The 25,220-nt window shown below is 38.7% G+C and overlaps 1 protein-coding gene across 5 annotated transcripts in view; it reads right to left on the bottom strand.

Annotated features, from left to right (window-relative positions):
• The window catches only part of Ankrd31 (ankyrin repeat domain 31), a 154,392-nt gene that overhangs the window by 43,375 nt on the left and 85,797 nt on the right, over positions 1 to 25,220 (bottom strand). For all 5 annotated transcript variants that reach the window (XM_021180851.2, XM_021180850.2, XM_021180849.2 and 2 more), the window contains 6 exons: positions 20,487 to 20,624; positions 19,534 to 19,676; positions 7,488 to 7,650; positions 4,490 to 4,605; positions 1,317 to 1,404; positions 59 to 155 (listed from right to left, as the gene is read on the bottom strand). In XM_021180851.2, coding sequence (XP_021036510.1) covers positions 59 to 155; positions 1,317 to 1,404; positions 4,490 to 4,605; positions 7,488 to 7,650; positions 19,534 to 19,676; positions 20,487 to 20,624 — 745 coding nt within the window. The remainder of the gene's footprint in view (positions 1 to 58; positions 156 to 1,316; positions 1,405 to 4,489; positions 4,606 to 7,487; positions 7,651 to 19,533; positions 19,677 to 20,486; positions 20,625 to 25,220) is intronic.

Below are 25,220 nucleotides of genomic sequence, written 5' to 3' on the forward strand. Positions count from 1 at the left end.
CATCCAACTCTAAACTCTTAACACTATAAGAATTTATTTAAGTTCTTTCCCCACTCACCTGTATTTTTTAGCTAGATCATCCCTTTCTGTTTTCTGTTGAGCAAGTATATTATCCATAACTTCTTTTATCTCTAACATCTTTCCAATGTATTGTTCTAGAAACACAGTAAAAAAAAAAAAGGTCAGCTAATTGAAGACTGGCAAATGCTGAATCTATTCACGTAAATTTAGACTTATTGTCCTTTTTTTTTGAGATGGGGCTTAAATCTTCATTATTCCTGCCCACTTTCTAATTTAAGTGTCCCAGATACTTGAATCAAAACTTATTTAATTATATCATCCTAATGAAATGCCTGAGGTACTCAGATAAGAACACTGTACCAAGAAAGAACAGTCCATCTTAAATTCTAATTCTGCTAATCCCACTGATTTCAGTTCTAGGAGCTGGGATTCATTCATCTCATCTATCTGTATGATCAGCTTCCTCTTCCTGTCTGTCATGTATGTGGTGGTGGAGTGTGTGTAATGTTTGCAAGTGTCTATCTATGTGCAGACAAATGCATGCGCCACACACAGGCATGTGGCAGCCAGGCCTGTAGCAAGCACTGAGGTGTCTCACAGGCTCCCCACCTTATTTTCTGAGACACAGTTCCTCACTGAAACTAAGGCTTATTATTTCGACTAAAATGACTGAATACTTATTTTCCTTAGAGAAAAATGTTACCCACTGTAATTTAAACGTTTTGACACTACTTTTCAAAAGTGTATCGACTTCACAAAACCAGGTGTTCTTCAATGGTGCTAGAGCAAACCATATATGAAACCACAGGACAAGATATTCAGAATTTACAGATGTGAGTGATGCGTGACATCAATATATCAGGTTTATTATTCCCAGAACAAGAAACATGATCTCTAAAAAGAAAATAATAAACACTTATATCTTTCAGATTAAGATGGGAAGCAACTTTATTTCTGGTCTTTACAGAAAGACTGAGTTTATCCATCAGCCTCAAAACATTAATTAACTGAAGAGTTCCATCATTCTCCTTTTTAAAATCCTTCACGTATTTAAGTATTTAAGTTTCAAAGATAACTAACTCCTCTTTAATTTTGAAAATTAGCTTCTATATCATAGTATGCTGACCATGAAAGAGGATAAAAGCATTCTGGATCTATGTCTTCTTATTTCCATGCATGCTTCATGGTCTATGCCTGCCTGAGCACACACACACCACACCACACACGCGCATGTGCACACACAGACTCCCCACTTTTAGCTATTCTGAATGTTGAAATAACAAGTACATATTTACCTTCATCTTCAGAGTTTCTTATTTCAAGCTTTAATAAATTTTCTTGTTTCTCTCCTATATCTTGTAGAATGGCACTGATGGTCTGATGCTGCCAGATAGAAATGTTAAGGATTCCATTTTAAGAAAGAAGATGTGCACAGTGGTAGTCTGACAAATACAAAGAATATGCAGCTTAAAATCTTATCTCTCCTGTTCTCAAAATGCACTCATGTTTTATGTGACTTTAACTGAATGAATGCTGAAGATATATAAAGATAGACTTAAATGTACCTTGCCTTATGTAGTGGACCTATTGAAAAACAGAATAGAAGGAATAACCATACATTTTAAACTTCTGACTTCATTTGAAACTATAAGATGGGAGAAAAAAAACCTAATATATACTATTTCATGATCACATATGCAACAAGTCCACTTTAAGAGTGCATGATTATCATTGCACATTATTAAAATCGTATGCACAACTCTAGAGATATGAAACACCACCCCCAAAAAGTATAAGAAGGGGTTTAATTGGACCTTCCTGTAGGCCCTTGCTTCTACTAAGTTTCCTGCCTGAAATGCACTCCCAGTTCCTGTCCCTTCTTTTAAGAAGTATGGAGTAGGCTGCAGAGGCAGACTGCCTGTGGGAGCTCCTGGCTGCACTTCGTCCCAGGTTCCTGACTGCTGTTTCTCTCTTATGCCTGAGCCAAGAGGAAATATTCATGTAAAGTGTTAAGAACAACATCAGTATAAAGTGTTGTTCTATAATATCCATCTCAAACATAAACCTCTGCCACACATAATCCCTCCTGACTTATCTTCCAATAAATTAGTAATTTTAGAACCATATGATTTTTATAAAATACTTCTGTAATTCTTATAAGCAGGAATTTCTGTTTTATTTTTGTGTATGCTTTCCAAAATCTTGTGAGCGTAACTCTCATGCAATAAATGATAATGAATAGACTAATGTTACCTATATTTTCATAAATTCTCAATATATATTTATCATTTTAATTATATGTCAAAGCCTAGAAACATTTTTACATTTATTTAGTGTGTGTGTGCACACTGGAAGACAGAAGACAAGTTCTGGAAGTTGGTTCTCTCCTACCATCTGGATTCTAGGGCTGGAACTCAGGTTGTCATGCTTGGTGGCAAGTGCCTTTACTTGGAGAACTGTCTTTAAATTAGAGATAGTAAAGCAATCTTTGCATTGCCATTTATTAAATGCATCATAATAAAGTTACAAAATATGAAATTGCAAAACAAATTAAAAAAAAAAAACAAGGCCTATCTCTTCACATAGTAAATCACTTATGATTACAAAAGCAAAAAGAAGGTCTAAATATGTGCTCAGGCTAAACCTCGACCTTTAGGTTTCATTAAAGATACTACCTTTGTGCCAACTTTCCTGTCTAGCTCTTATATATGTTGATCTTCCAACAATGGACTGTGCCATATTCAAGATAACATTGAAGATGGTACATTACTTAAGTTTGTGTCTAATAAACTTAGTAGTTTTTAACTGGAAATATCGTCTATCAAATCAACCTATCTATATATAAATGGTATTTATTAAGCAATAGTGAGGTTCTGTTGTGGGTAGCTGTGAGTTTGCTTGTATTTTGATGCTAATTCCTCTCTCCTGGGAGGGGTTGTGAACTAGGAATTAGTCACATACTCAGGTGACTTCTTGTGAACCATCCCCTAATGAATAAAGGAGCCAATCAGTGGGCGAGTAGGCGGGACTTCCGGGTTGGATGGGGGAAGAGAGGAAGCAGGAGAGAGAGAGGGTCCTTTGGATGGGGATAGTGTGAGGACAAGATATAGCTACTAGTGTCTCCTGGTTTCAATGGTGGACCCGCCAGGATTCACCACCAGAGGATTTAGATTTAAAAAGACTTTGGAATTTATCTTTTAAATGACCAGACTGTAATGACCATTTTATAAAGATACTGTATGTCTCCTTCTGCCATCCTAGCATCTTTGAAGGTCAGGCAAGCTCCTGCATTTAAACTATGGGGACAGATTACTGCGGTTTCCTTGGAACAGGACTTCTAAACAGCAACTATGTCTGGAAGGTTATAACGCAAGGGCATTTTTGCTGGCTGTAAACCGTCTCCAGAAACAGAGCACTTGGTTCTTCTTAAAACTAAAGGTGTTTATGCCTGAGATGAAACTGAATTCTTAACAGGCAAAAGATGTGCTTATGTGTATAAAGCAAAACACAACACTTGTGCCTGGAGGCCAACTGAACAAAGAGCAGTCTGGAGAAAAGTAACCTGGCCCATGGAAACAGCAGCATGATACATGCCGAATTCCAAATTGTGCAGAAAGCCATCAGACACAGACTATGTGATGCTATACCCCTCCTGGATTTACACTAATGAAAAACAAATAAATAAAAGTGGAACAATGTTCTTGTTAAAAGAAAAAAAAATTAGGATTTTAGTTGTTTCACCTAGTGATTGAGTTACTCATTGTTCCTGAACTAAGTTTGTGTTGTGTTTTCCTTCACATAGTGGCTCATCTGGGTTCAAGAGAGAAAGGTACGGTGGCAAAGCTTGGGTTTGCCTGATGTGTACCAAAAAGGTCCTGGGGGTTTTGAAGTGTGGGGCTGGCGTAGTAACAACCCACCAATGGAAACTTAGTGGAATCTCTCTGGGTGGAGAGATTTTGGAGCTCTGAGCCAGAGAGTCTCGATGAGATAAGAACAAGCCGGCCATTGCTACCAGTACGTATCCAGCCAGCCCACCAGGGCAGAGAGTAGTAGGGTATAGTGTAGGAAGTTGCTGTTTCATTTTTAATATTTCCCACAACAAGGTTCACCACAAATTCTAACATCACATGTGAGACTCAAGGCAGTTAAGCCAGTAACATTGCTGTTCTCTGTGTGGGCTCTAGAGTCTTCTATGAACTACATATCCTCAAATGTGAATGAAGACACAACAGAGGCTTTGGGAAAAGTGTTCAAATGCTCAAGCAGGGTAGAAAGGACAGAGCCTAGTGTACTTCTTTGGTCAGTGAGGACAACAGAGTTAATCACACAGCGTATCTCTTGACTCATTCTGTTCAACTGACACTGTTATGAAAACGCACGTTCAATCCAAGTCCATATCCAATGGCTGGCGATTTAAAGGGATGGCATTCTCCAGGCTGAAGCATGAATGGACTTCCATGTCACTTACCGCAGGAAGGCTCTCACTCTTCTTCACTTTATGTGAGGGGACAGGAGAACCAATTGCTTTGTCATTGTCACAGATAAACTGCTTATATCTTTTTGGCTGAACAGTAGGAATTTTTACTTAAAAAATAAGTTAGAAAAATAAAGTTAGAAAGTAAGAATGTTCAAAATATTCTTTTATCAGTCTGAACTGAAAAGGGTGAAAAGAACAAGATTACAGTTACTGTTTTTGCTAGGTAGCTTCTCATTTTTATTAACTATGACAACATTTTATGAGCACTTATCACATACTAGATTATTTGCTGGTGTATCATCTTATTTATTATTAAAATAATCATAAGGACCCCTTGAAATAGGTAGTTTGCTACAAATTTTATTAGAAGAACTGAAATGTCAGAATTCAGGAAATGTGGCACAGTTAATTCTGAAACTAGATGTTATCTGAATCCAAGAGCGTGTTTGCTCGTAACAACTATGATTCACTACTCTGTAGTAGTCTTGGTATTTTTTTTTTATTCCTATTATGAGTTCCTTTTGCCCATATTATCATTTGTTCTATGCTCCTCATCCCTCTGGGCAGCCAACTAAATATACATTTAAGAATCAGTAGACATAGTAGTCCCAATATGTCCAAATGCTAAGATTCCCTAGTGTGCTAAGCTCAGTTAAATCATGAGAGCCGAGTCTTCAGGTATGGCTGCAGAAAGGGAGAAAATGCTCAATGGGGCTCCAAGAAAAAAAAGAGTTTTAGCAGTCCTGACCTTGATCTGCATGTGATCTAGATCACTAATAGTTACACAATGAGTAATTTTGGTTTAAATCAGTCACAGTGAAATTCATCTACCCTTGAAAGTCAACAGCTGGTGATAAGCACGGTAAGCTAGAACACGTCTGCTCGCATTCCTTTGTTCTCCACAGCAAGAGCAGATGCGTTCCTGAGGTTGACTCATGAGGTCAAGGAAAAGAACAACTCTCTTTTAACACTTTATAAAGTTGGAAACTATTTCAAAATTATTTGATAAGTTTTTGCCTAGCTATACATTTTCTTGAAATATTCTTCTTACTATGAATCTAATTAATAACTTCAGGCTCATTCATTATACATTTTAAGAGAATGAACTCTTAGTTACAAGGACTTCAATATAATGTCACCCTTTGCCTGCCCTTCTAGAAACAAATCAGCAGCTTGGTTTCAGTTATGTCTCTATCTCAAACCCAAGGTAGGGAGACTACTGTTTGATCAGCAGATGGTGTATGTTCACCTCAGTAACTCCAGTCCAACAGTACCATCCAGGCTTGGTATCATAGCTTAGCAATAGAGGTTCTCCTAACACACACATGACAGTCCCTGGGCTGGATCCCTAACACTACACTTATAAACTCTAGGTTCATGGTAATTGTGGAAGAGAAAAACATATCTATGGAAGGAATAATTTCAAATGTGTAAGATTTGACAAAAGATAAATCTGCCTTTCATTGAAATACTCTAGTGCCCCGTTCTCTTTGTTGCTCACATAGCACACATCAAGCTCACATCCTGTGCCACTAGCGCTCACAACTTGCTCAAGCTTTCCTTATATCCACAGAGTTCCCCACTGGCTTCCTCCCCCCCCCCATACACACAGGTCCTATATACCTTTCAATCCTCAACATCCACATACAGCTTCTCCATCTCCAATTTCTCCCAGAACTGAATACCACTACTTTATACCCTCTGGGCAACAGAGATGTTAATAGCTGCTCATTGTCCTTTGTTAGACAATATAGTATAGTTAGGGTGTCACTTATATCCACACAGACAGGTACTCCAGACTCAGCAATGTTTTGGTTTCATTTTTTAGCTTTAAGATGATGCAAGAGTGCTAAACATTTTATAGAAACCTATGTGGATCTGGGGGCCTCCCCTAGCAATCAGTATGTGCCAACCCCCTCCCTTGTTGTACAAGCTATACACTGCAGCTTCTGGTCAGCCAAGCAACCCTAAAATGAACAACTGGTGCTCTTTAGGGTTCTGTGTTATTAGGCTATGTGTCCAATGGCCAATTGGTGTCTTCCCGAATAACAAAATGTAAGAATACAGAAGTACATAACTTCAGAAGGTCCCATAACCATCCAAACAGGTGGGTTCTATAAGACCAGTAACAATAGATGGAACCATGCAGCAGGAGTTCCATGCAGAGTTCATGGACCCAGAGACTAGACTTTCAAAAGCACTAAAACATTCAGGCATTAGGTAAGTGCCTGACTGCATTGCCCCTCAGGGAGATTTCTTTCTTTTTTTTTTAGATTTATTATTATATGTAAGTACACTAAAGCTGTCTTCAGACATGCCAGAAGAAAGCATCATATCTCATTATGGGTGGTTGTGAACCACCATATGGTTGCTGAGTTTTGAACTCAGGACCTTTGGAAGAGCAATCAGTGTTCTTATCCACTGAGCCATCTCACCAGTCCAAGAAATTTCTATCTATATAAAGTAAGATTCTTAAAAATGCTAGATAAAATATTATGACAATTTTATTAAAATAGCATCCTTTGTACTAAAAAGTTAAAAAGGAAGGTGGTAAAGGAAAAACTAATATTAATACATGACCTATAAATTTTATTATATTTAGAGATTTATTTTTATTTTAAGTATATAGGTGTTTTGCCTCCATATCTGTCAGTGTGCAGTACTTGCAGTGCCTGCAGAGGCCAGCAGAGCAGCAGGGACCCTGGAACTGGAGTTACAGATCACCGTGAGCCACCATGTGAGTGCTGGGATCAAACTTGGGTCCTCTGGAACAACAGCTTGTACTTTTAAATGCTGAGCCATTGCTTTAGCTTCTAAATCATATTGTAGAATACTAATTTCTAAAAATAATGCATTTTTGAGAGTTTAAGGAACAGAGGGAACCCCCACCCCAGTTAGGAAATAACACTATATTATATACACAAAGATTTTACTTTGCTAAGTAGAGACATATCCTGTATAAAAAAGAAAGCAATATTGACATGCATACCTAGATCTGTAGAGTTCCTCTTCTCTCCATCTGTCGACTCAATAGCACCATAGGATTTTAGTAGTTCTTTCATTTTTTCATCATCTGCTTCATCTAAAGCAGTCCTCTGTTTCTCATCTTTCTTATTAGGGTTTGCTCCATGTTCTAAGAGTATCTCAGCTGCCTGAAAGGTGATTTTTAAAAGTTGTATCTACATATATCTGCTTTCATCTTAAGATATCACCACTAAGCACATATCTTCAAGGTATGGACAAGAAACATTTTGGGTGAATTTGATATGGTAACAGTAACTTTGATTGAGCTTGCCTGGCCTTTAGTACACTGCTTCCCTGGTAAAGAGTGGCACAGGCAATGCCACTTCTAGTCACTTCTACCCAGAATTATTTCTGTACCAGTTGTTCCCAAAAAGTAGCTGCAAACCATGTGCCCTTGCCGAGTATCTGAAACACAGTGAAAATGAGTAACACAATTCTTTATTAAATTAATTCAAATTCAAATAGCAAAATGTGGCTCATAGCTTCTGTACTGGACAGCACAGGTGTACACAGTGCAGATTGAGTCATTTGTATGAAAATGTGGAATCACTGATACAGTCCGACTGTACAGCCCAACCATCAGGGGGACAGAGTAAAGAAGATGGTAAGCCTTGCCTCTGGACTACATTTCAGTACATTTATACTGCAAGTTACCAATCCACTGTAGCTAATGAAGCTCTATTTGCATGAGCATCTCAGGGAAATTAACCTACCAACCTAATAGCCATTCTAAAATTTTCTCTATAGAAATACATATTCTAGTAGTTATGATCATAAGATGTCAAAGATGGAGATAGCACTTACAAATGATCTATTCTAACTCTGGCGTTTTACAGAAGGAAAACAAATGACCAAGCATTTCTAACATAAATAAGATTACCCTCAGCTACTCAACTTAGAGTGTTAGGAGGGCTAGAGAATTGGCTCAGTGGATAAAGGTGCTCGCTGCCAAGCCTGATAGCCTGAGTTTGATACCTGGGATCCACATAATAGAAGAAAATCTACTACTACAGGTTATCCTTGAACTTCTGTGCATGCCATGAGTACCCTACAAGTGCCCACACATATAGCCCCCCACAACATAAGTGGATGTAATAAAAATTAAACTAAACTAAAACAAAAAGTTGCATGTTAACACGGTGGTTAATCACAACTGTTTGTAGCTCTGGTTTTAAGAGATCCAACATGTCTTCTGATCTCAACAGGTTCCTGCACACATGTGGTACACAAATACACTCAGGCACACACACATAGATAAAATTAAAAAAAAAATAAAGTAAGTTTAAAAGAAGTTGCGCATTAAAAATTTGTAATTTAACAAAATTAAGAAGAGCTAACCATTAGAATACATTATGAGTGAATCAGGCCAAGAGCCAGAGATCCAAAACTATGGAAACATCTGATAGCAAAACAATGGTCAGGATTTGAGTAAAATGGATGCACACTATGTGACAATAGATTTTATCTTTCTGCTTATATAAAGAGACAAATGAGACATTTAAAAGCCACTGAGCCAACAGACAGGACTATTTATCACAAACATGATGTAGGAAATAGAGCTGCCCCTATAGCCTTTGTCATCCTCTTTGACTTTACTCACAGCTTTGAAGGGTTTTTTATTTTTTCTATTTTCATAGTTTAACTTACCAGAGTTGGTAAATGATGCCTATTAGACTCTATTTAAGAAATATTTGCCTATCTGAAAAATCATGAAATTTTCTTTCTTTCTTTCCTTCTTTCCTTTCTTTTTTTATTTTTTATTTTTGTCTTTTGAGACAGGGTTTCTCTGTATAGCCCTGGCTGTCCTGGAACTCACTTTGTAGACCAGGCTGGCCTTGAACTCAGAAATCCGCCTGCCTCTGCCTCCTGAGTGCTGGAATTAAAGGTGTGTACCACCAGGCCAGGCTCTTCTGTATTCTTAAGGAGGTTGCCTTAATTAACTCTTTCAGGCCCATGATCCATTTTAAGTTTTTTTTATATATATATAGTAAAAGATAAGGGATTATAAAATTTGCAAATAAAAATCTAAAAATTTCCATTCTATCCAAATTATCTCTGTATCACTGTCAGAAATCAGCTAATCACATTTGTGGGTCTATTTCTACATGCTGCTTTCTGTCCAATTGATTTGTGTGTAAAACTCAGTGGTTCTTAATTGGGGTGGGTTTTTTTTTTTTTTTTTTTGTGCCCCACAGGATGTATTCATCAATGTCTGGAGACACTCTGGTTCTCACAAGCAGAGGCTGTGGAAGCTACTAGCATTGAGTGGGTGGAGCTCAGCTATGCTGTGAAACATCCTGTTTATGTTTATGTACGTGTTAGTACTCCACAACAGAGGAACAGTCATCTCCAAATGTCAGCGGTGCTATTGCTGAGATACTCTGGTCCGACATGCTTGTCTTTATTATTATTATAGGTACAGAATAAGTATCCACAACTCTATAGATGGCATGAACTAAGATTGCATTTTCAAAACTGTCTCAGCTAGTTCACATTCTTTTCAGTTCTGTATAATTTTCAAAACAAATTTATTAAGTTTTATGAAAATCTCTGTTGAGATTCTGAATTTCACTGAATCTATTTGTTAATTTAGTTAAGAACAAACATATAAGCAATAGTAAGTATTTTAATTCATGGACACAGTTCATTTTTCCAAATAACCAGGAATTTTCTGTTTTCAGTCTGTTAATTTGATAGATTATACTGACTTTCAAAAGACTAATCTCAGATTCCTGATATAAATTCTGTTTGGTCATGTTATAGTTGTATACATTTCTAGAGTCAACATTATATTTTAATAATTTTTCCAAATATGTTTTTTATTAGCTTAAGTTTAATTATAACTTAATTGTATTTAAATTACAGCATTACTTTTTATAAGACATATTTCTCTATTAAAATCATTTTTAGGTATATCTATTATAGTTTCAGACAAATTATTGTTCATTGGGCTTAGAATTTTATTGCTTTCCAAATTTTAAATAAATTTCTCAGAATATAAAATAATAGGTTTTATTATGAAATTTTCATGTGTGTATATTATTGTCTTGCTCTTATACACACACAAACACCCACACACCCCTTCCTCATTCCTCCTCCTCTCTCTGGCTGGTTTCCTTCTTGTCCATTGTTCCACGTATATACAATTAAATCTAGATTCTGGATATAAGAGAAAATATAATTATTTTTATTTCTTTCCCATTAGCTTCCCGTGTTCCCTCTTCCTTCCTCTCTTTACAAGTCTTCTCTCCACTCTGGACCTCTTACTTTCATGTACTAGGTATATATGTACACACATATACACATATATGCAAACACAGATACATTCGTGTATATCATGTATATATATATATATATATATATATATATATATATATATATATATAAAATCTAGAGTCTATATATGACATAAAAGATGAAGTATTTATCCTTCTGACTTAATGGATTATGTCTTCAGACACACCAGAAGAGGGAGTCAGATCTCATTACAGATGGTTGAAAGCCACCATGTGGTTGCTGAGAATTGAACTCAGGACCTCTGGAAGAGCAGTCAGTGCTCTTAGCTGCTGAGCCATCTGTCCAGCCTAGTATTTGTCCTTCTGAATATGGCAATTTCTGTTTTTCTGCCAACAACACGATTTCATTCTTTACAGCTGAATAAAATTCCACTGAGCATACACACCAATCATCTCTATCACTCCTGTGCTGATGGATCTGCAGATTGCTTTTCTCTCTTTTGCTTTAACCATGTGCTTTCTGCCACTATTCTATACACCACATGCCTAAAGCAATAGCCAATCAACCGCAGACTAAACCAAATATAAAAGTTTTCTCTTTATAAGTTAACTTATTCAAGTATGTGTTACAGTTACACAAAGCTAACTATCAGAGTTTGAATCATTTACATTGAAAATTAGAATTAGTAAGGATGGGTTTATTTATTTGTGGTTTTTGTCACAGGGTCTTAGCTGAAGGGAAACAAAACCGCACATAACTAAACACCAGAGCACTCTGGGGCAGCACAGTCTACCCTCCTCTGCCTCTGTACACATTCTCTTGCCCCCTTTTCTCTTCTTTTCATAGCAGGTGGATGTAGGGATCAGAAGTCACCATGCCTTGGTACTTAGTCAATTGTGGCCTCCCTTCCCCCAGCCTGGAACCTGCTTGCTCAAGGGTGGAGCTTCCTGCTCTTTCGTTCTGCCATGCCTACTGCTGGACCCTGCCTTTGCTGCCTGGAGGCACACACGTGTTCGTCCTGCTACTGGACCCTGAGTTACTTGGCGGGATATTGGGTTCCCTCCCCCTTCCTTTATAACTGAGTGTCTGGAAATAGTAAAATTGAGCTTTGATCAGGATCTTGTCTTAGCTCCATTCATTCTTCCGCCCCGTCTAGATTCCTCTCTTTTCAGCTTGAACTGCCATTCTCAGTTGAACCGTTCGTGTTGTGGACTGCGGGCAGGCCGCAACAGTTGGCGCCAGAACTGGGACCTGAAGAATGGCAGAGGGATGCTAAGAGAAACGACTGCTGTGTGGAGCTCCACAAGAAAGGAAAGGATCTTCGTATCGGAGCATCGGAGCAATGGACAGGTACACATGCTAGCGCTAGCCTAAAATTTCAGTTTTGTAAAGTGTTGCTGAGGATGTGGTAGGATGCGAATCAAGTTTGAATCAGTGCTAACCCAACACTGTTTCTGCTTGGGTCAGCAGCTCGTAAATCGGAACTAGATACGGAGACAGGCGGTGTGCCGCAGCTTTTTAGAAAGCTGCTTAGGTGGAAGAAGGAAGGGTTTAAAGTCATGGATCAGGCGGTTTTTAGTTTTCAGGAGTTGTTTCAGGCCAGAGGAGTAAGGCTTGAAGTACAATTAGTAAGAAATTTTTTAGATAAGATAGATAGCTGTTGTCCATGGTTCAAGGAAGAAGAAATGATAGATTGTGGAACCTGGGAGAAAGTTGGTGAGGCCTTGAATATCGCTCAGACAGATATTTTTACCCTAGGCCTCTGGGCGCTTGTAAATGATGCTATAAAAGATGCAACTTTTCCAGGGCTAAATTGCCCTCAGGCGGAGCTTGTGGTATCTCAGGAGGAGTGCCTATCAGAGAAGGCCTCCTCAGAAAAAGATCTTCTTAACTCAAAAATTGATAAATGTGGAAACTCTGATGATGGACTGAATTTTAACAAAAATCACTCAGATAGAGGAATTGCCCATTACCTTAATGAGAATTGGTCCTCTTGCGAATCTCCCGCTTCACCTATAGTCACCACTTCGGGAGGTGCTACTCATAGGGACACACGGCTAAGCGAGTTAGAGTTTGAGATTAAGCTTCAGAGGCTGACTAATGAGCTTCGGGAACTAAAAAAGATCTCAGAAGCGGAGAAGAGTAACTCTTCTGTAGTTCACCAGGTGCCACTAGAAAGAGTTGTGAGTCAGGCTCATGGGAAAGGACAGAATTCGTCTAATACGCTGGCCTTTCCTGTGGTCGAGGAAGTTGATCAGCAAGATGCTAGGACCAGACATTACCAGACCTTGGATTTCAAGTTGATAAAAGAGTGAAAGGCGGCTGTTGTGCAATATGGGCCTTCAGCATTGACAGAGCTCTAATAGGAGCAAGCAAGAATGATTGTAAAACAATGTCCTAAATGTATTACATTATCTCCAGTGCCACATCTAGGAGTCAATCCTAGAGGCCTTATGCCTAATCATATTTGGCAAATGGATATAACCCATTATGCAGAATTTGGAAAACTAAAATATATACATGTTTGCATTGATACCTGTTCAGGATTTCTCTTTGCTTCTCTGCATACAGGGGAGGCTTCAAAAAACGTAATTGATCATTGCCTACAAGCCTTTAATACCATGGGGTTGCCTAAGCTTATTAAGACAGATAACGGGCCATCTTATTCTAGTAAAAACTTTATTGCATTCTGTAAAGAATTCGGTATCAAACATAAAACTGGAATTCCTTACAACCCCATGGGACAAGGAATAGTTGAACGTGCTCATAGCACCTTAAAGAATTGGCTTTTTAAAACAAAAGAGGGGCATCTATATCCCCCAAGGTCACCAAAGGCTCATCTTGCCTTCACCTTATTTATCCTAAACTTTTTGCAAACTGACATTAAAGGTCAGTCTGCAGCGGAACGCCATTGGCACCCAGTTACTTCTAATTCTTATGCATTGGTAAAATGGAAGGACGCCCTGACTAATGAATGGAAGGGTCCGGATCCAGTTCTAATCTGGGGAAGAGGCTCGGTTTGTGTTTTTTCACGAGATGAAGATGGAGCACGGTGGCTACCAGAGAGATTAATTCGTCAGGTAAACACAGATTCTGTCTCTTCTCGTAAGTATCATTCTAAAGACTAAAATTCCTCTTGTGCTTAGAATTCAGCTGGGAGTGGAAGCTCCCAGAAACGCCGTTTTCCTTTGAGCCAATTCCCCTACAGGAGGCCAGAGATTAGCTTTAGCTTTACAATTTGCATCTAAATAAATTACCTTGACTTCTCCAAACAAAAAATTTACATTGCTACCCTCTCATTGTTTAGATTTCTTTCTTTTCTCAAGCAGGTCAATCCACATTCTCCCGTTCTCCACCCCTAAGATCAAACAGGTGGTACTGCTAATCTCCCTTCCAAGGACATCCCAGCATGTGGCTTTCAGTCTGAGATAAGATTTAGATTTACCAGGAGAGCTAGGGAAGTAGAAATTTCATATATTTGCAGAGATTAGTTCTTATTTTGATAGAGATGGGTTTAGTCCCTTAGCTGGCCTCTGGCTTTTCACCCTTGCTGTTACTGCAAGGTGTCCTTAGTTCCTCAGGCTAGGGAATAACAGGGATGAGGAGAAAAGACTTCCAGCTCCTATTTTAACCACAATCCATGGTGTTAATACTGACATAATTCTTGTCTAGGCCTTGCTAAATCTGAGGTTGACAAGTCTCATATAGAGACCGCACATCGCTCAGAACTGCGCGTACTGATTCATAATCATATGAATACAGTATGGGTACCGCTTGGCGCAGGAGATTACTGCGGAGGGAAGGTCCAGCTTGACCGTTTCTGAGTTCCCTGTGCGACACACCTGATTTGAAGGAGGTTGGTATCTGACTCCAGCTAAAAACCAAAAATACCTAAGGCTCTGCCTCCCCTCCCCAAAAGATACCAAGAGCCACAGATGTGAGTTGTTATAATGCTTACGGGAGGAATCAGGTCAATGTCCACCCAAGTCAAGGTTAAAGGCCCACTCATCTACGGATGAGAAAATCATTTGATCACCTCTGTTAAGCATTGCCTATTTAAACTTAATTAATAGGGGGGAGAGAGGTTGGAGACCTTACTGTCGAAAGGGCAAGCCCTTCACTGCCTCCCACCCAAACAAACAAACAAAAAAAGCCAACTGGCCTTGTACTAGGAGCCAGCCAGTCTTACCCCCTTCTCCCTGTTTCCCCGCCTGCCATCCAAAATTTCGGAGGATTATCAGCTCAGTGTTATTCTAAATTTGTTTAGTTAAACTTAGCCAGGGTTCCAACGCCCTACTTAAAATGCAAACAGGTAGCTACCTATTCAGCACTAATTAGCATTATAAAGTCAGAGCCTATTCTGTTAGTGGTTTACTAGGACAATAAAGACAGTCTTAGCCAAATACAGTTTACCATTAGAAAAGTTAGGGAATCCCACGGAAACAGGTTTTTTCTTTAGCCCTAAGAACTCAGGCAGAACTATTGAACATAAATAATTTTTCTGCCTCAGGCCAGCCCTTTTTGTTTGTTTGTTTGTTTGTTTTGTTAACTAATGGGAGGAGATGTGGCCTCCCTTCCCCCAGCCTGGAACCTGCTTGCTCAAGGGTGGAGCTTCCTGCTCTTTCGTTCTGCCACGCCTACTGCTGGACCCTGCCTTTGCTGCCTGGAGGCACACACGTGTTCGTCCTGCTACTGGACCCTGAGTTACTTGGCGGGATATTGGGTTCCCTCCCCCTTCCTTTATAACTGAGTGTCTGGAAATAGTAAAATTGAGCTTTGATCAGGATCTTGTCTTAGCTCCACTCATTCTTCCGCCCCGTCTAGATTCCTCTCTTTTCAGCTCGAACTGCCATTCTCAGTTGAACCGTTCGTGTTCGTGTTGGGCAGGCCACAACAGTCGATGAGACATTTTTAATTTGTCACATACTCTGCTAATAGTAAATAACTTTATTGTATGACATTTACAATAGACTATTTCAATTTCTCACAAACCATTTCTTTTGGCCACTCTTATCTTTTACTTTACTCGAATACATGAGTGCCACAGTACAATACTATTTTCTTCCAAGCATTTAACTTTTCTTTTGCAGATACGTACAAAGTGAAATTCTTTAAGCTTACATAATTATCACATATAGAATCTCATCCTTTATAATCTACTCTTCCTTGTAGCACAGTCTTTCTTCTTACTAAAGAACTTTGACATTAGGAAATTATTATTCTTTTAGACCTTTTCTCCATTTATAGCTCAAATGCTATCCCGAAAGTCTCCAATACCCTCCCACCGCCCTGCTCCCCAACCCACCCACTCCCACTTCCTGGCCCTGGCATTCCCCTGTACTGGGCATATGATCTTCACAAGACCAAGGGCCTCTCCTCCCATTGATGGCTGACTAGGCCATCCTCTGCTACATATGCAACTAGAGACACAGTTGTGGGGAGTGGGGGTGGGGTACTGGTAAGTTCATATTGTTGTTCCTCCTATAGGGTTGCAGACCCCTATAGCTCCTTGGGTACTTTTTCTAGCTTCTCCATTGGGGGGGCCCTGTGTTCCATCCAATAGCTGACTGTGAGCATCCACTTCTGTATTTGCCAGGCACTGGCATAGCCTCACAAGAGACAGCTATATCAGGGTCCTGTCAGCAAAATCTTTCTGGCATATGCAATGGTGTCTGGGTTTGGTGGTTGTTTATGGGATGGATCCCCGGGTGGGGCAGTCTCTGGATGGTCCTTCCTATCGTCTTAGCTCCGAATTTTGTCTCTGTAACTACTTCCATGGGTATTTTGTTCCCCATTCTAAGAAGGAACGAAGTATCCACACTTTGGTCTTCCTCCTTCCTGAGTTTCATGTGTTTTGCAAAGACATCAGGAAATTATTATTTTATTGTACATATATGGGTATTTTGCTGCATATTATTTTTTATGTATATTGTCATTTTGCTTTCTATACACCATGACCATGCAGTGCCCTCAGAGGGCATCTGATCATCTGAATCTGGAGTTACAGATGGCTGTGAGCTGCCATGTGGGTATAGTCTGGAAGGTATAGTCTGTGCTCTTAACCACTGAGCCAGTATTCGGCTTTATAGTTTAATATTTTGAATGCAACAAATTAGGAAACGAATTCTCTTAACCCTTATTTATTCGAAAGGTCTGTGCTCCATATTAACTAATTTAAAAATCAGGATAGGGTGCAGACATGGCTCAGCCATTAAAAGATTAGATCCACATCCAAAAAGATTAAAACATACTACCATCTGTGTAACTCCAGTTCTAAAGGATTTGATGCCCTCTTCTGGCCTTCTTGGACACTGCATGTATACGATGCATGACACAAATGCAGGCAAAACACTAATACACATAAAATAAATAAAATCTCAAAGACGGAGGGGGGTAATAAGGATGCCTGTGGTATTCTCACCAGCCGCTTTAGCTCAGTAAGTAAACTATATATCCACTGAGAGAGCCAGTCTCAAAACTAAAATGGAGAATGATTAAGCAGGAAACTTGCTATTGACCTCTGGGTTCCACAGGTATGAAAATTCACTTACACATAGACCTACACACAACAACAATAAAAATACTGGGTACTGAGTCACTCTAAATATCTCCACTAAGCAGAAACACAGGGTGCATAATCGTACTTTTGTTTAGGAAGAGAATAATGTCTTGTGAAGAATAGAACACAAGACCATACTTACATAGATACCTCCATATTCCACCTGTCTTTTTTCTTTATAGTTCATAGCTGTAACATTAATACAGTGATGAGATCAATTTTAGACAAGATTATCACTGTATACTAAGTTCTATATGTTTTTTTAAAAAACACATCTCCAAGCCAGGCAGTGATGGTGCACGCCTTTAATCCCAGCACTTGGGAGGCAGAGGCAGGAAGACTTCTGAGTTCCAGGCCAGCCTGGTCTACAAAGTGAGTTCCAGGACATCCAGGGCTACACAGAGAAACCCTGTCTCAAAACAAACAAACAAACAACAACAACAAAAAAAAAACAAACCAAAAGACAAAAACATCTCCAGCTGTCCAGTACAAATAACAATGATAGAATTGTTAAAATGTACTCTTTTTATTTTTAGGATAATAGTCTTTAATTGATTTCTCCACTATTAAAATTTATGTGGCTGAGAATGTCATCATGTAGTATTTATATTTATAACAATAACCCCCCTATCCAGTTAATCAATCAGATAATAAAAAGTTTTTCCCACTTAATTATAACTCACCAATTTGGGTTACTAGCCAGATCTTGTAAAACAACAGATTCTTAAGAATTTGTTCATTCGTTATTTTTTTAAATTCATGAAAGTCCAAAGAGTTCCTCAAAAGAAGCCTACCTATCTTGGTCTTAATGCTAGTTCATATCTCCTATCTCTGTAAATATAAAATTCAGTAACATATGACTATTTTTAGACTGAAATAGCATGGGAAAATTTACAAACTTATTACTACAGTGCTCTTAAAGCTATATACATATAAATAACTACTCAAGAGAGTTTCAAAAAATTTCGTGTCCATGTCCATATGTGTGTGTGTGTGTGTGTGTGCACATGTACACATGGTTGAAGGCCAGAGGTCATCCTCCAATGTCTTGAACCTTGTTTTTTGAGACAGGGTTTCTGGTCTCTGAGACAGGGACACTGGAATCTGGTGCATCCTGGTTAGGCAAGGGAGTCTGGTCAGTGGACCCCAGAGAACTGCCTACTTCCATTTCCTCAACACTGGGTTTTTCCTCGTGTGGGTTCTAGGGATGGAACTCAGGTCCTCAAGTTTGTCTCCTGACTGAGTTGTGTCCTCAGCCCTATGTTATTTTTGGTAATAGTAAGCTTTCTCCTCCCTAGATCTGTCAAAAAGATAAGAGGAGAAGAAAAAGAAGGACGAAGGGTACTGATGATGAGTTTAAAACTAGTGAGTTCTGGGGCAGGAGAGATGGCTCAGTGGTTAAGAGCCCTGGCTACTCTTTTAGGAAGATCCAGGTAGGATTCCAAACAACCACAGCACAAGTGTTACTTCTGTTCCAGGGAATCTGATGTCCTCTTCTGGTCTCTGAGGGTACTGCATGGATGTGGTACACACACATTAAATGCAGGTAAAACACTCATACACAAACAACAACAACACAACAACAATTCTCTTTTTAAAACCTAGAAACAAAACTCTTGAGTTTTAAGGTCAATATTTGAAACAGTGTGTCACTGAAACAATGGCCTTTTAGTTCCCTGTGCATGTTTACGGAACTGCTGGGTAGAGAAAAGTAAAGTAAAGCACAGCACACATCCAAGCAGGAATCCGCTCAAGCCTCCCTCAGAGCTACTGAGAACGCGTAGGTTAGACAAGGATGCCTCAGATGGCTGTCGGAATCATGCTGTCTGCCAGAACACAGGCGGTTGAAGCACAAGCTAAATTTGAGGCCAGCACTGGTTGCACATTAAGATCCTGTCTCAAAAAACAAAATATCTGTCACATGCGCCATTACTAATATTAGACCCTTTGTGGAATCATCTTAGACAGTTAAAAATAAAATTAGATTCCTAGACTGCTTTCTTCTGACTTACATGACATGTGACAGACAATGGAAAGATAAGTCATTAATATATGTACTGAATCCCCACACAACATTATATCTTCATTCATAATTTTAGCAGGCTTTAAAACCATGTACTAGTATAAGCAATCACGTTAGTTCTCACTTGAAATATTTTCATTTTCCGCTCATTTTCCTAAGAAAACAGACATCTAGTCTGACAAGCACCATTACCTTTAAATGATTCCCCGCAGAAGCACCATGTAAAGGCACAATCCCATCTATATTCTCACAGTTTACATTTGCACCGGCTTGTAACAACTCTATAATTATGTCATCAAATCCCCCACTAGCTGCCTTGTGAAGGGGTGTCCAACCTGGAAAAGAAAAAGTAACAAAGCTGCTCCATAACCATTAAGACTCATGCAGGATCTTTGTTTTGAGGGGTCTTGTGTTAGTGAACTCAATAACTATTAAAATACATGAAAATGTACTAAGTTATTGAATAAGAAATAATTTTAGAAGTATTGTTTTAAAACATATAAGCCTCATTTTTGGAAAAAAGGGTAATCTCTTCCTAAATAGGGTGATAAAAGTGGCAAAACAGAAACAGGAAAAGTGCCAATCATTTCAGTTTAGTTTTGATAATACCCAGCTTTCTTATCTCAGATTTGCAGTGCTACTACATTTCTATTTAATGTGGCACCTGACTCAGTTAAATCTTTGCATTTCCCTCTTTAATTGCTTACACAAGACTGTTTTCTGTATAAGCATAATGTCACAAACATGATTTTTAGAACAGGTTTAGAACAAGAAAGAACAAAAGAGGAAAAGAGGGAGTCGCATAAAGGGAGCAGAGAGTAGACAGGAGTTGGGACATTTTGCATTTCCTCCTGAATCAGGGGATGGGATCAGAGCTTCCCAGGAGAAACCTAACTCCCTGCCCTTCTCACTCTGTGCATCCTTCCGAATGTCCTAATTATAAGAACTGTTTCAAAGGAGAGTCATTGAAACGATGATAAATCTTATTATCCACTAATTTACCAAACTAAAATGTAGTATAAAAATACAGTTCAAACTTAGCTAAGTATCACCCAGTATCAAAATTAGGGGCAAAGGAAAAAACAAAACAAAACAGTATTTCAGTGAGTTCAAATGAAAAGACAAACAGTCAAAAGGCCCCAAACCTGCATTATCTCTGAGATTCACATCTGCTCTAGCTTCTATTAGCACTTTCACTTGGGAAAGATTTCCTCCTCTGGCAGCCACATGGAGCTGACTTTCTCCTTTGTTGTTCCTCTTACTGATTCCAGTTGTGTTCACGCCTGTAATTATAGCAAATCTGAGCCTTATTTTCTGCAAAATGCTCATTGTTTATAAAGGACCTTAGAAAATACAGATTTGTTTCCTGATAATACTATAAACAGGATGTACTACACTAAACATGTAACTATTTTTTTGAAAAATAAAGATGAAGTGTTTATTTTTTGTCACAATTCCAGGTAAGAGGCCATCACTATGTAGGGAGTCACAGGAACAGGAGTTTGAGATAACTGGCTAAGAATCTTGCAAACTGATTATATTTAAGTAGATAGAAAGTATATAACAGATAAAACTCCTGGAAACACTAGGAAGTTTTAATGATAAAATTGATACTACCTACTGGATATCATATTTCCTTTTACTAGATGTCTCCTTCAAGGTGTTTCTAAACTGAGAATATAGCACTTAATTTTCAGAATTAATTCATGCTAAGTGAGCTATAAAATAATTAAAAAATACTGTATCATGATTTCTAGGACTGAAAAAATTGCTGCTTTTGGTTCAAATCTTAGATTGAGAAGAAATAACAGTGGTTTGCACACTCATCTCGATCAGCAGTCCTGTGACAATGGAGTACATTTTTTTTCTTAAGATAACCAACTTCTGGTATTACAGAAACTCTCAGGCTGCCTGTTTCAGTGCATGCCTGCAATCCCAACACTCAGTTGGGAGGCTGAGGCAAAAGAACCTTGAGTTCACCTGGGATAGACCATGAAACTCTATCCTTTCTTACAGCTGTTTCTCAGTGTGCATGTTCCTAGCCCATATGATGCCAAGTAACAAACTGGCCTTGGATTCTGATTTTCTTTCATAGAAAATTCAGTACAAAATCATCTTCCAAAGAGCCTCTTTTAAAGTCTTTTCTTTGCAGTGTAAGTTAGAGAGATGAAGTTGGAAGTAAAAACAATGAACAGATCATGTTTCTCCTCATTTCCTCCCTATACTCTGCTATATTACAGTGCCTTTTTTTAAATTTATTTTTTGCTTTGTTTTGTTTTTTTAACTATCAAAGAAAATACAGAACAGAGGGTAGACTTCAGAATTGATGCTTGTTGTTTTATGTATTCTTCCCCCCTTGAATAATCTCCTCCTAACCAAAAAGAATACTTCAACACTGAGAGTATTTAACATCTTTGATTAGGTCACTGAAGATTACAATACTTGATAACTACCCACAGACTCATCCTGTTGACTTCAGCTTGTATTTCCTGAAGGCAAAATAGCTATATTGGAGAAGTCCATTAAGCAACAAATTGAAGGTGGCCATCAGTCCATAGGAACTGAGGCCTTTAGTACAATCACATTGAAGAAATAAATTCTGCAATCACATGATCTTAAAGTCCTTTCCTAGTCCAGCCTTTAGGTGAGAGCCAGTCCCAAATAGCACCTATATTGAAACCTATTAAAATTACTGCCAAAGGGCCTGGTGAATTAGTGTTAAACTCCTGATCTATAGAAGACAAATGTGCATGTTGCTTTTAAGAACTATTAAGTTTGTGATAATTTGTCATTAACAACATAGACAACTAGTACACTTAATTGAAGCAGACTCTGAGGGTAGGACTAGGCAATCCGTATTTTATTTTAACAAGCTGACCAGGTGATGCTGACACAAGCTAAGATTAGAGAACCACTGGATTAAGCATGAAACCCTTCCTGCCCTATTTATTAAATACCAGCAACCTAACATTAAGGTACAAGATAAAAGACTATTCTTTATAAAATGGATTCTTTTTTTTGTTTTTGTTTTTTGTTTTTTTTTTATAATTTTTTTATAATTTTTTTAATTTTTAATATTTTTATTACATATTTTCCTGTTACATTTCTAATGCTATCCCAAAAGTCCCCCATAGTGCCCCCCACTTCCCTACCCACCCATTCCCATTCTTTTGGCCCTGGCATTCCCCTATATTGGGGCATATAAAGTTTGCAAGTCCAATGGGCCTCTCTTTCCAATGATGGCCAACTAGGCCATCTTTCAATACATATGCAGCTAGAGACAAGAGCTCCGGGGTTCTGGTTAGTACATCATGTTGTTCCAACAATAGGGTTGCAGATCCCTTTAGCTCCTTGGGTACTTTCTCTAGCTTCTCCATTGGGAGCCCTGTGATACATCCAATAGCTGACTGTGAACATCCACTCCTGTGTTTGCTAGGCCCCGGCATCGTCTCACAAGAGACAGCTATATTTGGGTCCTTTCAGCAAAATCTTGCTAGTGTATGCAATGGTGTCAGCGTTTAGAAGCTGCTTATGGGAAGGATCCCTGGATACGGCAGTCTCTAAATGGTCCATCCTTTCATCACAGCTACAAACTTTGTCTCTGTAACTCCTTCCCTGGGTGTTTTGTTCCCAATTCTAAGAAGGGGCACAGTGTCCACACTTTGGTCTTCATTCTTCTTGAGTTTCATGCGTTTAGCAAATTGTATCTTATATCTTGGGTATCCTAAGTTTGGGGCTAATATCCACTTAGCAGTGAATACATATTGTGTGAGTTCTTTTGTGATTGTATTACTTCACTCAAGATGATGCCCTCCAGGTCCATCCATTTGGCTAGGAATTTCATAAATTCATTCTTTTTAATAGCTGTGTAGTACTCCATTGTGTAAATGTACCATAATTTCTGTATCCATTCCTCTGTTGAGGGACATCTGGGTTCTTTCCAGCTTCTGGCTATTATAAACAAGGCTGCTATGAACATAGTGGAGCATGTGTCCTTCTTACCGGTTGGGACATCTTCTGGATATATGCCCAGAAGAGGTATTGCTGGATCCTCCGGTAGTACTATGTCCAATTTTCTGAGGAACCGCCAGACTGATTTCCAGAGTGGTTGTACAAGCTTGCAATCCCACCAACAATGGAGGAGTGTTCCTCTTTCTCCACATCCTCGCCAGCATCTGCTGTCACCTGAATTTTTGATCTTAGCCATTCTGACTGGTGTGAGGTGGAATCTCAGGGTTGTTTTGATTTGCATTTCCCTGATGATTAAGGATGTTGAACATTTTTTCAGGTGCTTCTCTGCCATTCGGTATTCCTCAGGTGAGAATTCTTTGTTCAGTTCTGAGCCCCATTTTTTAATGGGGTTATTTGACTTTCTGGAGTTCACCTTCTTGAGTTCTTTATATATATTGGATATTAATCCCTTATCTGATTTAGGATAGGTGAATATCCTTTCCCAATCTTTTGGTGGTTTTTTTTGTCTTATTGATGGTGTCTTTAGCCTTGCAGAAGCTTTGCAGTTTCATGAGGTCCCACTTGTCAATTCTCGATCTTACAGCACAAGCCATTACTGTTCTATTCAAGAATTTTTTCCCTGTGCCCATATCTTCAAGGCTTTTCCCCACTTTCTCCTCTATAAGTTTCAGTGTCTCTGGTTTTATGTGAAGTTCCTTGATCCACTTAGACTTGATCTTAGGAGATAGGAATGGATCGATTCGCATTCTTCTACATGTTAACAACCAGTTGTGCCAGCACCATTTGTTGAAAATGCTGTCTTTCTTCCATTGGATGTTTTTAGCTCCCTTGTCGAAGATCAAGTGACCGTAGGTGTGTGGGTTCATTTCTGGGTCTTCAATTCTATTCCATTGGTCTATTTGTCTGTCACTATACCAGTACCATGCAGTTTTTTTTTCACAATTGCTCTGTAGTAAAGCTTTAGGTCCGGCATGGTGATTCCACCAGAGGTTCTTTTATCCTTGAGAAGAGTTTTTGCTATCCTAGGTTTTTTGTTATTCCAGATGAATTTGCAGATTGCACTTTCGAATTCGTTGAAGAACTGATTTGGAATTTTGATGGGGATTGCATTGAATCTGTAGATTGCTTTTGGCAAGATAGCCATTTTTACAATGTTGATCCTGCCAATCCATGAGCATGGGAGATCTTTCCATCTTCTGAGACCTTCTATAATTTCTTTCTTCAGAGACTTGAAGTTTTTATTATACAGATCTTTCATTTCCTTAGTTAGAGTCACGCCAAGATATTTTATATTATTTGTGACTATTGAGAAGGGTGTTGTTTCCCTAATTTCTTTCTCAGCCTGTTTATTCTTTGTGTAGAGAAAGGCCATTGATTTGTTTGAGTTAATTTTATATCCAGCTACTTCACCGAAGCTGTTTATCAGGCTTAGGAGTTCTCTGGTGGAATTTTTAGGGTCACTTATATATACTATCATATCATCTGCAAAAAGTGATATTTTGACTTCATCTTTTCCAATTTGTATCCCTTTGATCTCCTTTTGTTGTCGAATTGCTCTGGCTAGGACTTCAAGTACAATGTTGAATAGGTATGGAGAAAGTGGACAGCCTTGTCTAGTCCCTGATTTTAGAGGGATTGCTTCAAGCTTCTCACCATTTACTTTGATGTTGGCTACTGGTTTGCTGTAGATTGCTTTTATCATGTTTAGGTATGGGCCTTGAATTCCTGATCTTTCCAAGACTTCTATCATGAATGGGTGTTGGATCTTGTCAAATGCTTTTTCCGCATCTAAGGAGATGACCATGTGGTTTTTGTCTTTGAGTTTGTTTATATACTGGATTACGTTGATGGATTTCCGTATATTGAACCATCCCTGCATCCCTGGGATGAAACCTACTTGGTCAGGA

This window comes from Mus caroli, unplaced genomic scaffold (assembly GCF_978045245.1).
Source record: "Mus caroli unplaced genomic scaffold, Mus_caroli_1 scaffold_15, whole genome shotgun sequence".
Taxonomy (NCBI): Eukaryota; Metazoa; Chordata; class Mammalia; order Rodentia; family Muridae; genus Mus; species Mus caroli.